We start from the raw sequence: 15,899 nt of genomic DNA, 5'->3' as shown, positions 1-15,899 counted from the left end.
TGTGTAACAGCAGCATTCTTAAAGGGCCAGGGGAGAGTGTGTCAGAGACAGAGAACACGCTGCGCTCATTGGCATGTCATTTCCCAGAATCCCTTGCTGTAGTGTAAGCACTGGTATGCTAGGAGATAATGGTGAAAAGCAGGGTCTACATGTCAATGTGCCCACAAGTGATATTTTTATTTGCTGTATGCTATACGATGGAGGGTTTTTATCACTTTTTTTTTAACCCACCATACGTAGTTATATAGTTACATAGTTACATATAGTTACATAGGACAGTACATGAGGTTGAAAAATGACATGTCTCCATCAAGTTCAACCTATGCTAAATTTAGACGACACTCTATCCTATAGCCGTACTTACAGTATATTGATTCAGAGGAAGGCAAAGAAAAAACCCAAGTGACACATCATCCAAGGATATCTCATAAGGGGGGGAAATAAATAATTTAAGGTATGGTTGAAATCTATCTCAGCTTCAAATTGCAAGACCAATGTAAGGAGTCTCACACTGATGAAACTCAAACGGTCAAAACAGCTGTTGAACACAAGGGCATTGCATGGCTGGCTATTCTGGGGGGTCCCCCTGTGAGGTCGGTCGGACATGCATGCAAGGGGTCTCAACACCAAGAGGAACTACCCCAGACGCTGCACCGCAGAACAGACTGTTTTCCATCTCTTCTGGGACTGCCCCTTTGAAAAATGATTTATATATAGGTTATGATCTTATTGCAAAGATTCATATGCATAATAAAGGCATTTTCAAAACAAACAGCTGTTTGTGAGTAGGGTTACTGGCTATACACTTTAACCCAGGCTGTGTTCTAAAGCTGTGTAATGTGGCAGACATCTATATCTATAAAACTGAAAACGTTGTTTGTTTGCTGTGCCTCCGGGCAATCTGACTGTGCTCATTTGCATGTCATTTCCCAGAATCCCTTGCTGCAGTGGAAGCACTCTATGTTGGGTGATAATGGTGAAAGGCAGGGTTGCAGACCTGCCTAAGACTTGTGAATGTGCTCACAAGTGATCTTTTAATTTGCTATATACTGTATATATATATATGTAGATATATTGATATATTTGTAGATATATATTGATATTATTTACACAATGGTACTACATGCTATTTCCAGCAGATGAGGCCAGGCCCCAGAACTTGCGATGTACCGCAGTTGGTGATACGTTATTGACCTGTAGCTGGGAGGTGAGGCTGGAAGTAGCTGGCTCTGTCTCCTTCAGCCTATTCTACAAGCATCACCTGTCCGGCAGGTAAATTACGGCAGATGTGCTTGTGTTGTTGCAAAGGTAAAACCTGTTTCCTTCCAGTATATCAGATTATGTATATATGTATGTATGTATGTATGTATGTATGTATGTATGTATGTATGTATGTATCTTTATTCTCCTGCCTAAAACCTTTCTCACTGCCACACGCCTCTGGAATGCCCTTCCCCTCAATACCTGACTGGCACCCTCTCTCCGCACCTTTAACACCTATCTACAAACACACCTGCTTAACGAAGCATATGAGTAGCCACGTGGCTGATACTATACACCTCGGATGCACTGACCTTGTCCCCTTGCAGATACACTTACCAGAACACCCTCCTACTGTCTCTGCATGTTCTCCCTATTTACCACTTAGATTGTAAGCTCTTTGGGGCAGGGACTCCTTTTCCTAATATTACTTTGATGTGTGAAGCGCTTATTCCCATTACGCGTTATACGATTATGCCCCGTGTATTACTGCTGGGTAGCGCTATGTACGTAAATGGCGCTATATAAGTGAAAAAATATACATACCTACATATAGCGCCATGCAGGTACATAGCGCTTCCCAGCAGTTATACACGGGACATGATAATATAACACATAGTGGGAATAAGCACTTCTGGCATAAAAGTAACATTAAGGAAGAGGAGTCCCTGCCCCGAAGAGCTTACAATCTAATTGGTAAGTAGGAAGAACGTACAGAGACAGTAGGAGGTGGTTCAAGGTCACGATAGGGCTCAAGGTCAGTGCACAGGAGATGTGTAGTATCAGCCAACGGAACGTCATTATATTATGTCAGATAATTTATAATGAGATGTGTTACCTGATCTAATCAAGACCTAGGCTAATTAGCAGTGGGGAAATATAAATTGTTTTTATGTTGTTGAATTTAGAATGCACTAAATAAATGATCTTTTGCAGGAATCGTCTTGCTTTTCTCTTTCTCTCCTCCCCTCCCCCATCCACCTCCCCTCCCCTCCCCCCTCCCCCCCCCCACCTATCGTTCTCGGCCTCATTTTTTTTCTTTCCACCGCAACGGCGTCTGCCGCGAACCTAACCGCGCCCGTGTCTTTGCCCTATCAGAGAGGTGGAGAATCCGCCCAGCTGCCGGCAGGAGGTGCCCGGGCGACCGTACCTGTCCTGCCGCTGTGACATCACAACCGCCGATTGGGATCCCCTGGAGCTGCATGTGATACGTGTCCGACCGAAGCAAGAGGTTAAACGCTGCCAAGTCTGTCTGCACAGTGAGGTTACATTGTCTGCAGAAACTGCTGCAAAGTTCAAGTTCTCAGATCCCTATAACTCCTCCTATTGCCGCATATAACCCCTCCCTATAACCCCTCCTATTGCTGCATTTAACCCCTCCCTATAACCCCTCCTATTGCTGCATATAACCCCTCCCTATAACCCCTCCTATTGCTGCATTTAACCCCTCCCTATAACCCCTCCTATTGCTGCATATAACCCCTCCCTATAACCCCTCCTATTGCCGCATATAACCCCTCCCTATAACCCCTCCTATTGCTGCATATAACCCCTCCCTATAACCCCTCCTATTGCTGCATATAACCCCTCCCTATAACCCCTCCTATTGCCACATATAACCCCTCCCTATAACCCCTCCTATTGCTGCATATAACCCCTCCCTATAACCCCTCCTATTGCTGCATATAACCCCTCCCTATAACCCCTCCTATTGCCGCATATAACCCCTCCCTATAACCCCTCCTATTGCCGCATATAACCTTTCCCTATAACCCCTCCTATTGCCGCATATAACCCCTCCCTATAACCCCTCCTATTGCCGCATATAACCGTTGCCTATAACTCCTTCTATTGCCGCATATAACCCCTCCCTATAACCCCTCCTATTGCTGCATATAACCCCTCCCTATAACACCTCCTATTGCCGCATATAACCCCTCCCTATAACCCCTCCTATTGCTGCATATAACCCCTCCCTATAACCCCTCCTATTGCCGCATATAACCCCTCCCTATAACTCCTCCTATTGCCGCATATAACCCCTCCCTATAACCCCTCCTATTGCTGCATATAACCCCTCCCTATAACCCCTCCTATTGCCGCATATTACCGCTCCCTATAACTCCTCCTATTGCTGCATATAACCCCTCCCTATAACCCCTCCTATTGCCGCATATAACCCCTCCCTACGACCCCTCCTATTGCTGCATATAACCCCTCCCTATAACTCCTCCTATTGCCGCATATAACCCCTCCCTACGACCCCTCCTATTGCTGCATATAACCCCTCCCTATAACTCCTCCTATTGCCGCATATAACCCCTCCCTACGACCCCTCCTATTGCTGCATATAACCCCTCCCTATAACCCCTCCTATTACCCCATATAACCCCTCCCTATAACACCTCCTATTGCTGCATATAACCCCTCCCTATAACCCCTCCTATTGCCGCATATAACCCCTCCCTATAACCCCTCCTATTGCTGCATATAACCCCTCCCTATAACCCCTCCTATTGCCGCATATAACCCCTCCCTATAACCCCTCCTATTGCTGCATATAACCCCTCCCTATAACCCCTCCTATTGCCACATATAACCCCTCCCTATAACCCCTCCTATTGCTGCATATAACCCCTCCCTATAACCCCTCCTATTGCTGCATATAACCCCTCCCTATAACCCCTCCTATTGCTGCATATAACCCCTCCCTATAACCCCTCCTATTGCCGCATATAACCTTTCCCTATAACCCCTCCTATTGCCGCATATAACCTCTCCCTATAACCCCTCCTATTGCCGCATATAACCGTTGCCTATAACTCCTTCTATTGCCGCATATAACCCCTCCCTATAACCCCTCCTATTGCTGCATATAACCCCTCCCTATAACACCTCCTATTGCCGCATATAACCCCTCCCTATAACCCCTCCTATTGCTGCATATAACCCCTCCCTATAACCCCTCCTATTGCCGCATATAACCCCTCCCTATAACTCCTCCTATTGCCGCATATAACCCCTCCCTATAACCCCTCCTATTGCTGCATATAACCCCTCCCTATAACCCCTCCTATTGCCGCATATAACCGCTCCCTATAACTCCTCCTATTGCCGCATATAACCCCTCCCTATAACCCCTCCTATTGCTGCATATAACCCCTCCCTATAACCCCTCCTATTGCCGCATATAACCCCTCCCTACGACCCCTCCTATTGCTGCATATAACCCCTCCCTATAACTCCTCCTATTGCCGCATATAACCCCTCCCTACGACCCCTCCTATTGCTGCATATAACCCCTCCCTATAACCCCTCCTATTACCCCATATAACCCCTCCCTATAACACCTCCTATTGCTGCATATAACCCCTCCCTATAACCCCTCCTATTGCCGCATATAACCGCTCCCTATAACTCCTCCTATTGCCGCATATAACCCCTCCCTATAACCCCTCCTATTGCTGCATATAACCCCTCCCTATAACCCCTCCTATTGCCGCATATAACCCCTCCCTACGACCCCTCCTATTGCTGCATATAACCCCTCCCTATAACTCCTCCTATTGCCGCATATAACCCCTCCCTACGACCCCTCCTATTGCTGCATATAACCCCTCCCTATAACCCCTCCTATTACCCCATATAACCCCTCCCTATAACACCTCCTATTGCTGCATATAACCCCTCCCTATAACCCCTCCTATTGCCGCATATAACCCCTCCCTATAACCCCTCCTATTACCCCATATAACCCCTCCCTATAACTCCTCCTATTGCCCCATATAACCCCTCCCTATAACTCCTCCTATTACCCCATATAACCCCTCCCTATAACTCCTCCTGTAACCCCATATAACCGCTCCCTATAACTCCTCCTATTGCCCCATATAACCCCTCCCTATTACTCCTCCTATTACCCATATAACCCCTCCCTATAACTCCTCCTGTAACCCCATATAACCCCTCCCTTTAACTCCTCCTATTACCCCATATAACACATCCCTATAACTCCTCCTGTAACCCCATATAACCCCTCCCTATAACTCCTCCTATTACCCCATATAACCTCTCCCTATTACTCCTCCTATTGCCCCATATAACCCCTCCCTACAACTCCTCCTATTACCCCATATAACCTCTCCCTATAACTCCTCCTATTGCCCCATATAACCCCTCCCTATAACTCCTCCTGTAACCCCATATAACCGCTCCCTATAACTCCTCCTATTGCCCCATATAACCCCTCCCTATTACTCCTCCTATTACCCCATATAACCCCTCCCTATATCTCCTCCTGTAACCCCATATAACCCCTCCCTATAACTCCTCCTATTACCCCATATAACACCTCCCTATAACTCCTCCTGTAACCCCATATAACCCCTCCCTATAACTCCTCCTATTACCCCATATAACCTCTCCCTATTACTCCTCCTATTGCCCCATATAACCCCTCCCTACAACTCCTCCTATTACCCCATATAACCTCTCCCTATTACTCCTCCTATTGCCCCATATAACCCCTCCCTACAACTCCTCCTATTACCCCATATAACCTCTCCCTATAACTCCTCCTATTGCCCCACATAACCCCTCCCTATAACTCCTCCTATTACCCCATATAACCTCTCCCTATAACTCCTCCTATTGCCCCATATAACCCCTCCCTACAACACCACCTGTTAGTAAAGGCTCCTTAACAAGCTCTAACAATATATTTCTTCTGGATGGCTATTACCAAATTGAACAGGAGACCATAACCGCTTAAAATCATTAGTTAATATTAATTATTGAGGTACAGTACAGGGCCCAATGTGCCAGCACCGGGATTTGAACTCTTCTCCCTCCCCTCTCGCTCCTCTTTCCCCCCTCTATCTCCCACCTGTCTCTCTCCTCTCTATCCCCTCTCTCCTCTCTTTCCCCCTCTCTCCTCTCTCTCCCCCCTCTCTCCCCACTCTCTCTCCCCCTCTCTCTCTCCCCCTCTCTCTCCCCCCCCTCTGTCTCCCACCTGTCTCTCTCCCCTCTCTCTCCTCTCTCTCTCCCCCTCTCCTCTGTCTCCCACCTGTCTCTCTCCTCTCCCCCCCTCTCTCTCCCCTCTCTCTCTCTCTCTCTCCACCCTCTCTCTCTCGCCCCCTCTCTCCCCCCTCTCTCCCTCTCCCCCCTCTCTCTCCTCTCTCTCCCCTCTCTCTCCTCTCTCTCTCCCCCCTCTCTCCCCCTCTCTCCTCTGTCTCCCACCTGTCTCTCTCCTCTCCCCCCCTCTCTCTCCTCTCTCTCTCCTCTCTCTCTCTCCACCCTCTCTCTCTCCACCCTCTCTCTCTCCCCCTCTCTCCTCCCCTCTCTCCTCCCTCTCTCTCCCCCTCTCTCTCCCCCCTCTCCCCCCTCTCTCTCCTCTCTCTCTCCCTGCATAGTTCGTGTCCCAGCCGGTAACATTACGATGGAGGCGGCGGCGGAAGGGATATACAAAGCAAGCTGGAGCAGGCCGGATCATTTGTCAGGGAACTGGTACTACCAGCTCTGCTATGGGAAGGTGGCACCAGGGAGGGAGATGCAGCCCGTCGCAAAGGAGGTCAGTGCGGCAGATCCGGTAAAAAGTAGCGGTAATGTGCTGAAGCGCCTCAATACATGAGATAATACGATCGTAACTAAAGTCAAACGATTACAGTAAAGTAATCCAGCTCAACCCCCTTATAACGCTGTGCTTGGGGTCCAAAGAATCACACCGCTTTATACGCGGATCGCGTTAGAAATAATGTACAGTTGCATGCATTGTACAATAAAGTATTTAAGACACCAATAACCGTGTTGTAAAGTATTCATAAATATACGAAAATTGGGAGCCATGCTCACATCGCGCTATAAGCGGATCCGCGTTGTAACGGATCGCGTTATAACGGGGTTGAGCTGTATTTAATATAATAGAGTATTGGTAATATCATAATTCAGGCTAGCATAATAAAATAAGGACAATATCTTAAAATAGCATTCATATCATAAATTAATCTTAATATAATGAAGTAACGGTAATATCATAATTAAGGTTTAAATTATAAAATAAGGATAATATAATAAATTAGTCTTAATAGAATGAAGTAATATTCATTTAATAAAGTAATGGTAATATCATAACACAGGTTAAAATAATAAAATAAGGAAAAGAACATTAATATCATAAATGAATCTTAATATAACAAAGTGATGTTAATGTAATAAATAAAGCAATGTTAATATAATATAATAAGGAAATTGTTAATATATCGTATTAGAAGTAATAAAATAAGGTCATTTTTATATATTGAAGTTATATTAAAATTGTAATATAATAAAGTCATTTTCATATAATAAAGTAATGTTAATATAATAACGCAAATAATATTAATATAATAAAGATATATTCATATAATAAATAAAATATGATCAATATAAAAAAGGACTATTAACATAATACATGAATGTTAATATAGCTATAATAATAATATCAATATAATAAAGTCAAGTAATATAATAACTGCATTAATATTAACTTAATAAAGTAATAATAATAATATAATCAACTAACGTTAAAATAATATTAGTATAAGAAAATGTTATTAAGATAATTATGTCATGTTAATAACTACAATAATAATAACATAATAAAGTAATATTAGTATAAGAAAGTGAGTAAGATGAACAAAACAAAATACTAATAATATGAAGTAATTTTAATATAATAACTTAATATAATGTTAATATAAGAACGTAACATTGATAGAATAAATAAAGTAACGTTAATATTAGTATTAATATGACTTTCCCTATCAGGGGTCTCCTGACTGCCTCAACAGACTGATCAATATTACCAATGGCCACCCAGAGCGGTCCTTCTCACTGAGCAAACACCTAGAGCCTTCCAGCCTATACTACATCAAGGTCCGGAAACGCGTTGCTGAGGACAAGCCAGACGACTGCTTTAATGGACCTTGGAGTGAGTGGAGTCTTGAGCACAAGTGGAGAACCAGCGCAGGTATGGGTACCTCTCTATGGAGCAGTGTCAACAAACGCGTTGGTACCGGTTAGCGCAGAGAGGGAGAGGGAGGGGCAGGGAGAGAGTGAGAGGAGAGAAGAGTGTGCGAGAGAGACCATTACTCAATACACAGAGAAGATATCTTCCCTATGCCAGAGAAGAGCCCAGCCCCATTGAAGTGAATGGGACTTCAATATTCTTCATCAAAAGGAAGCAAATTCTCAGCATATTGATTTAATAGGCTAAGCGGCTCCCAAGAGAGCTCAAAAGAGAATTGAGTGAAGCACCCCACTAGTCTGCACTCTTAACTTATAAAGTGATACATAACTCCTCCATGTGGGAGCGGTGGAGTAGGGAGTAGAGGAAATTCTGATGAATTACTGCTTAGATTCTGCAGTCAGAAGATTACCTTCCCCCTCCTGCGGTCACAAAGGTTCTGCGGTATTTGTTGCAACATACAATATGTTGCTGTTCTATCTTACGTTGCTACATGCAATATATTGCTAATCTAGGTCCACAAATGTTGCAAGCATATACAGTGTTGTAAAATTAACCTTGATTTACACAGATAAATTGACTGTATAGGGAATATCAACACCAGATTGTAGCAATCGCACAAAAACAACACTGTTGCAATATAAAGGTCAATATGTGTCAGGGAATCAACACCTAAAACATAGTTGCCAGTGGCATGTTAGGACTCCAAATACACTCGTATATATATACCCCTGCAAACACAATATCGCAACCAATCAATGCAAGGTCCTATGTAAGGGTAAACTGGGCAATGCAAGGAAACATCATGTAAACAGGTACGGCTTGTCTACACCCAAAGGTAACTGCGGTATGTCAACTGGGAATAAACTGCTAATGTACTGTATAGCAGTGAGTCCTGCAACAAATGTGTATGTGCAGGAGATACTCGTGCGCATTGCATAGACAGGATGATCAGAATGAGTCACCAGTACATGTTTTACAACCGTTAGTGCAGGTAAGGCTAAGGCCCCGCTCCCTCCGTGAGCGCTCCCGCACTGCAGACAGGCGGGGCGCTGACAGACACAGACCACGATATGCGGTCTGTAGGGAGCCGGAGCCGGAGCGGGAGGTGGGTGGGAGTGGGAGGTTTGAGCGGGAGGGGGGGGCGTGAATTGAGCGGAGGGACCCTCTACTCTCCCCCCCTCCCTCCCTCCCTGGGCTCGGGCTGGCACTCATACACACACGCAGACACACACACACAGACACACACACAGACAGAGGCAGGCACTCCCGCACTCAGACAAACACATACACACACACGCAGGCACTCTCTCACACACACACGCACGCAGGCAGGCACTCATACACACACACACACAGAGGCAGGCACTCACGCACTCAGGCACACACATACACAAACACAGATAGGCACTCATACACACACACACACAGAGGCAGGCACTCACGCACTCAGGCACACACATACACAAACACAGATAGGCACTCAGACACACACACAGACAGGCACTCACGCTGCTTTCCCCCCACGCTCCTCCCCGCTCCCCGAAGCCTCTCCTCCTCCCGAAGCCTCCCCTCCCCATTGGCTCACAGCCACACCACGTGACGCGTCAACGCTAGGGATCACCATTCTCTTGTATCCCGTAGCGGCTGACGCGTCACAGCGTGTAGTGAGCTGTGCAGCCAGGGGGAACCGGGACCGGCTCGGGAGGATTCCCTTGCTGGTGGGGAACTCGCGTGTGGCCGCCCGCGCCGCCGGGCGCACCGGGTCCCAGGCCTAAGGGTTTGGGCGAACCCCAGCAGCAGAAAGGAAAAAGCTATACAAGCCGTGTGTAGCAGGAATCAGACCGCATCAGCCGCATGTGCCACCGCTCCTCAGTGACGTCACTCATGTGACGGCTCCCAAACGGACTGAAAAGGACCTTCTTGTTCCTGCTTCGGGATAACTTCCCTTGTATAGTATATTATGTGATGCGTATTTCTTTGGGTGATTTTCCTAGTGACTGACTTACGGGGGCTGTATGCGCTGATCCCTATATGTGCCATCGTCTTCATGGCCTGCTGTCTATATGGATATACATATTTGGCAAGGTGAGTCTGTGAGTCTGATACCCACATATACACTCACACACAAATCTATACACACACACACACACACACACACACACGTACACACGTGTATATACTGTATATATTTATATATCAAATGGAAATATTACGGTGTGCTCATTTGCATGTCTTAGACAGGTCTGCAACCCCGCCTTTCACTATTATCACTCAGCACACAGCACTTCCACTGCAGCAAGGGATTCTGGGAAATGACATGCAAATGAGCACACAGTGCCACCTTTTGCTTTGAATCCATTTTGACATGGACACCTATAAGCTTATGCTTGCTGCATTGCACAGCTTTTCAGCACAGCCTGGGTTAAGCTGCATAGCCAGTAACCCACAGACAGCTGTTTCGATCATTTGGGTCTCATCAGTGTGAGGCTGGTTACACTGGCTTTGTAATTTGAAGCTTGGATAGGTTTCACCACACATTAGTTACGTTATGGTGGGTAAAAAAAGTTAACTGTACAGTATATATATATATATATATATATATATATGCTGTATAGCTCATTACAGTCTGTGCATTTTGTGCAGAAACTCGCTGTGTCCTTCCTGAATTTCTTGCTGTCTCTATTGATAAAACTCATTATGAGCCTATTTTAGTCTTAGTTCAGAATTACCAAAACACAAAACTCATAAAGTATAATTTTGAAATAATGTCAAAAAGAACATTTAAAGCTGCAGTTCAGGCTTTTTAATAGTTTCATGTGGGCAATCCCTACTTACCTAAAGAACTGCATAGCTGCTGGTCAATTCGTTCTCCGTCTATTGATCGGCAAAGTTTGGCGACATCTTTAAATATGGAGAATGTATTTCCTCTGTTTCTGTCACCCAGTGGAAGCTCATGAATATTCATGAGCACTCCTGCACTGACATGTGCAAGAGGGAGGGCAGGGCTCACAAAGGGGTGTGCCAGGGCTTGTGACAGGACAGGAAGGGGCAGTGCCTTAGTAAATGGTTGTTAAAATAGAATACAAGAAAATTGGTCTTTCAAAGTTTTTTTGCAAACAGAAAATGCTAAAAGTATTTTTTCTTACTACAGAACTGATTTATTAAAAAAAACACACATGCAGGATATTGCATGAACTGCAGCTTTAATCGCCCATTCCGCAGTGTATAGCAACAGGGCACTCTCTGATGTGGGAATGTAATACATGTTATATACTGTAGGGTGCATACCGTCCCAAACATCAAATTATAAGGGGGGAAAGGGACAGACACTTAAAAAAAATATACGTGAAAGAAGTCCCACTCAGTATATAGTTGGCTCTAAATAGCCAACAGAGTACAGCTCAACCCCCTTATAACGCTGTGCTTGGGGTCCAAAGAATCACATTGCGTTATAAGCGGATCGCGTTAGAAATAATGTACAATTGTATGCATTGTACAATAAAGTATTTAAGACACAAATAATCGTGTTGTAAAGTATTCATAAATATGAAAATTGGGAGCCACGTTCACATCGCGCTACAAGCGGATCCGCGTTGTAACGGGGTTGAGCTGTATTAAGTTTGGAAGAAGGAGTATAAGTGGTAAGAAAGGTGAGCAGCTTCTAGTTTGGACAAAACCAAATCCAGGAAAGTAAATGCAAAAAGAGAAATAGAAGCGCTTATCTCCATTAGACAGAAATACATTTAATAGATGTAGACATATTAAAAGATCAACAATAATGTGGCACTTGAGTGTGAACCACAAGATAAGAACGAACCTTCAAAGAACGACCGGGTGGCCCGAGTTCCAAATACCTCTGACGATGGAGATGGAATAGAACGTGTTCTAGCTCCTGTTGGAGATGGGCATTGAAGGTAAATATATATCCCCCGGTGCTGGCCAGATGTAGTGTTTTTTATTTTTTTAAAGGTTGGTTCTTATCTTGTGGATCGCACCCAAGATCCACATTATTTTCGCTCTTTTAATATGTCTACAATTGTTCCCATATATTACACCTGTTAAATGTGTTTCTATCTATTGGCGACAAGCGCTTATATTTCATATATATATATATATATATATATATATTTATATGAAATATATAATATGAAATATTTATATATATTGTGACAGGGTCATTGACTCCGTGTCTGTGAATAGGAGATGGCAGTATGCATGCTATCCAGTAAACGAGGGGTTAACTCAGCTTGTCAAGCAGACCACAGGTGATTTGAGTTAGCTCCTTCACCTGCTTTAAAACAGGAAGAGGAAATACCTCTGGGGCGGCAGTCTCTCTCTCTCTGAGGCATAGAGGGAAGACAGAGGAAGTGTTAAGACAGACACAAGCTGCCCAAAGCGATCCTGTCCCAAGAGGGAAGAATAAAGCTCCCAGGTAAGGAGCCAACTGCGTTTGCTGTACTTTATTGGGCTGGAATAGGTTAGCTAGCCAGCCAGATAGTTAGCCTGCACTTTTGTTTAGCTAGTACCCCGACCGGGGTTAGGATTTTTGTTTCATTTCAATTTTAAAGGGACAGTGTACCCATTGTTTAGTTACCGTTTTCGGACAAATAAACCCATCAGCATTATTTCACCGGAAAAGACGTGTTGTCTCCTCACTTACCACAACCATCCTGTCACTATATATATATATATATATATATATATATATATATATATATATATATATTTTTTTTTTTTAAATAAATATATATATATACACACAATCATTATTTTGTTTACATGGGGATTCCTAAACAGTGGGTTTTGTGGGAGCAATGCATGAACGTTGTAATGCCTCCACACGTCAGCACTGTCCATATAAGGCACCTTCTCACCCAACGCTATGTTCCAGGTCTAAGAAGAAGTGGGAAGATATGACTCCAAACCCAGGCCAAAGCAAACTCATGATACATTATCTACAGGTAGGTCGGGGTAAAGAAATCACTGAGCATTGTTAAATTAAAGGGTCAAAGTGACGCCCAGTGATGGGTTTCATGGGTGAAAGGTCATTCCTATGTTAGAGAAAAATGACAGTGACATGTTTATTGGGTTAAAGCAGTGGTAGGCAACTTGATCTACTTCCAGGCGCACGCTCGCTCTCTCTCTCTCTTTTTCTTTCTCTCTCTCTTTCTCTCTCTTTCCCCTTCCCGTACTGGTAGGAGCTTCTCCCTACCACTCAATTCAGTTTATTATTGCCGGCAAACTGATGAATACTGTCCCACTCCTGTCCTTGTAGTGGGAACTAATGAACAGCACTGTCATAAGGCAACTCAGGGAGTGGTAAGAAGCCACGATCCCCACCAGTAACATCTCCACTCCCTGTGCACAGGGGAGAGAGGGAGAGCAGGCTGCTGTTGGCCCCTTGTAACCTACCAATGGGTTAAAGGGTCAGTCCCACGTAGGGGAAAGTGACCTAATGACAGGGACGTGTTTAATGGGTTAAAGGGTCCGTCCCACGTAGGGGCAAAGTGACCTAATGACAGGGGCGTGTGTAATGGGTTAAAGGGCCAGTCCCATGTAGGGGCAAAGTGACATAATGACAGGGACGTGTTTAATGGGTTAAAGGGTCAGTCCCATGTAGGGGAAAGTGACCCAATGACAGGGACGTGTTTAATGAGTTAAAGGGTCAGTCCCACGTAGGGGCAAAGTGACCTAATGACAGGGATGTTTAATGGGTTAAAGGGTCAGTTTCACGTAGGAGCAGAGTGACCTAATGACAGGGACGTGTTTAATGGGTTAAAGGGTCAGACCCACGTAGGAGCAAAGTGACCTAATGGCGGGGATGTGTTTAATGGGTTAAAGGGTCAGACCCACATAGGGGCAAAGTGACCTAATGACAGGGACGTGTTTAATGGGTTTAAGGGTCAGACCCACGTAGGAGCAAAGTGACCTAATGACAGGGACGTGTTTAATGGGTTAAAGGGTCAGTCCCACGTAGGGGCAAAGTGACCTAATGACAGGGACGTGTGTAATGGGTTAAAGGGTCAGTCCCATGCAGGGGCAAAGTGACCTAATGACAGGGACGTGTTTAATGGGTTAAAGGGTCAGTCCCACGTAGGACCAAAGTGACCTAATGACAGGGACGTGTTTAATGGGTTAAAGACACAGTCCCATTTAAGATCAACGTGACCCAATGAGTCAGTTAGCTTTAACCTATTAAACGTATCACTGTCTTTAGTTGAAGACACAGACACGCAGAGTTAACCAGTTCATTGCTGTCTGCCTTGCTTTACAGACGGCGTCAGGTTCAGATTGGCAGTGCCCAGAATATAATAATTATGTGGAGGTGACTGACAGCTGCAGCCTTGTCGTTGTAGAGAAGTGAGTATCTGAAGGTTTCAATCTCACTCCAAACTCCCGCCTTTCTCCATCACAACCCCTCGTTCCTCGCTCCTATCTCCCACCCACCTCTCCTTCATCCCTCTGTCACATTCCTGTTTCCCGTCTCCATTGCTCTCATCTCTGCTTTATTTCTCTTTCACGTCTCCCTCTCCTTTTCTCTTTCACGTCTCCCTCCTTTCTTCCCCCCTCATACTCTGTCTCTCTCCTTCCTTTCTCACCCCCCTCTCTCTCCTTTCTCTCTCACATCCCTATTTTCCTCCTTCATGTCTCTTATCCCCCTTTCTCTCATATCCCCCAATCTCTCCTTTTTCTCTCATACCCCTTCTTCCTCCTTTCTCTCTCACACCTCCCCCTCTCCCTCCTTTGTCTCTCACCTCCCCCTCTCCCCTTCTCTCTCACCTCCCCTCTTCCTCCTTTCTCTCTCACATCCCACTCTCCCTTCTTTCTCTCTCACATCCCCCTTTCCTCCTTTTTATCTCACATCCTCCTCTCCCTCTTTTTTCTCTTACCTCTCCCTCCTTTCTCTCTCACCTCCCCCTCTCTCTCATTTTCTCTCCCACTCCCCGCTCCCTCCATCCTCTCTCACATCCCCCACTCCCTCATTTCTCTATCATACCCCTCCACCCTCCATTTTCTCTCATATTTCCACCTCCCTCCTTTCTCTCTCCCCACCCCTCCCCCTGCTATCTCTCTCCCACTCCCCTCCCCCTCCTTTCTCACATCCCCCACTCCCTCCCTTTTCTCTCCCTTTTCCATCTCCCTCCTTCGTTTCTCATATGCCCAACTCTGTACACAGTATATGTATATCTTTATTTATAGAGCGCCATCCATGTACATAGCGCTTTACCGCAGTAATACACGTGACGTAACAAAGTGCTTCACAGATAAAGTAGACATTTACTCTCTCATATCTCCCTATCTCACCATTCCTCTCTCATTTCCCTCTCTTCTTCATTTATCTCTCATATCCCTCTCTCGTGTATTCCTCTCTCATAGTCCAATCTAGCTCTTCCTTCTCTGTCGTATGAGGTTTAATACAGATAAATGTGAGGCTGTGCATTTGGTAAGTAAGAATAGACAGGTTACATACTAACGAAATGGGATAATATTAGGTCAATCCTTGATAGAGAAGGATTTAGAGGTACTATGCAGGCTTAGCAATAGTGCCCAATGTCAGGCAGTAGCGCCTTTCTCTCCTCTCACCTTCTCCCTCCTTTCTCTCTTGCATCCCCCTCTCCCTGCTTGTTCTTTC

At 45.1% G+C, this 15,899-nt stretch overlaps 1 protein-coding gene across 2 annotated transcripts in view; it reads left to right on the top strand.

The window, feature by feature from the left end:
* Nucleotides 1-15,899, top strand: part of LOC142471389 (cytokine receptor common subunit beta-like) — a 48,789-nt gene that overhangs the window by 31,522 nt on the left and 1,368 nt on the right. Inside the window, exons 7-13 of one of the 2 annotated variants that reach the window (XM_075578194.1) lie at nucleotides 1,137-1,272; nucleotides 2,359-2,519; nucleotides 6,672-6,829; nucleotides 8,065-8,266; nucleotides 10,261-10,351; nucleotides 13,158-13,227; nucleotides 14,541-14,626. In XM_075578194.1, the coding sequence (XP_075434309.1) occupies nucleotides 1,137-1,272; nucleotides 2,359-2,519; nucleotides 6,672-6,829; nucleotides 8,065-8,266; nucleotides 10,261-10,351; nucleotides 13,158-13,227; nucleotides 14,541-14,626 (904 nt within the window). The remainder of the gene's footprint in view (nucleotides 1-1,136; nucleotides 1,273-2,358; nucleotides 2,520-6,671; nucleotides 6,830-8,064; nucleotides 8,267-10,260; nucleotides 10,352-13,157; nucleotides 13,228-14,540; nucleotides 14,627-15,899) is intronic. The other variant, XM_075578195.1, reaches the window with a different exon arrangement.

The sequence above is a fragment of the Ascaphus truei genome, chromosome 20 (assembly GCF_040206685.1).
Source record: "Ascaphus truei isolate aAscTru1 chromosome 20, aAscTru1.hap1, whole genome shotgun sequence".
NCBI lineage: Eukaryota > Metazoa > Chordata > Amphibia > Anura > Ascaphidae > Ascaphus > Ascaphus truei.
Note: the sequence above shows the minus strand (reverse complement) of the source record. Positions and strands in the feature narration are given on the sequence as shown.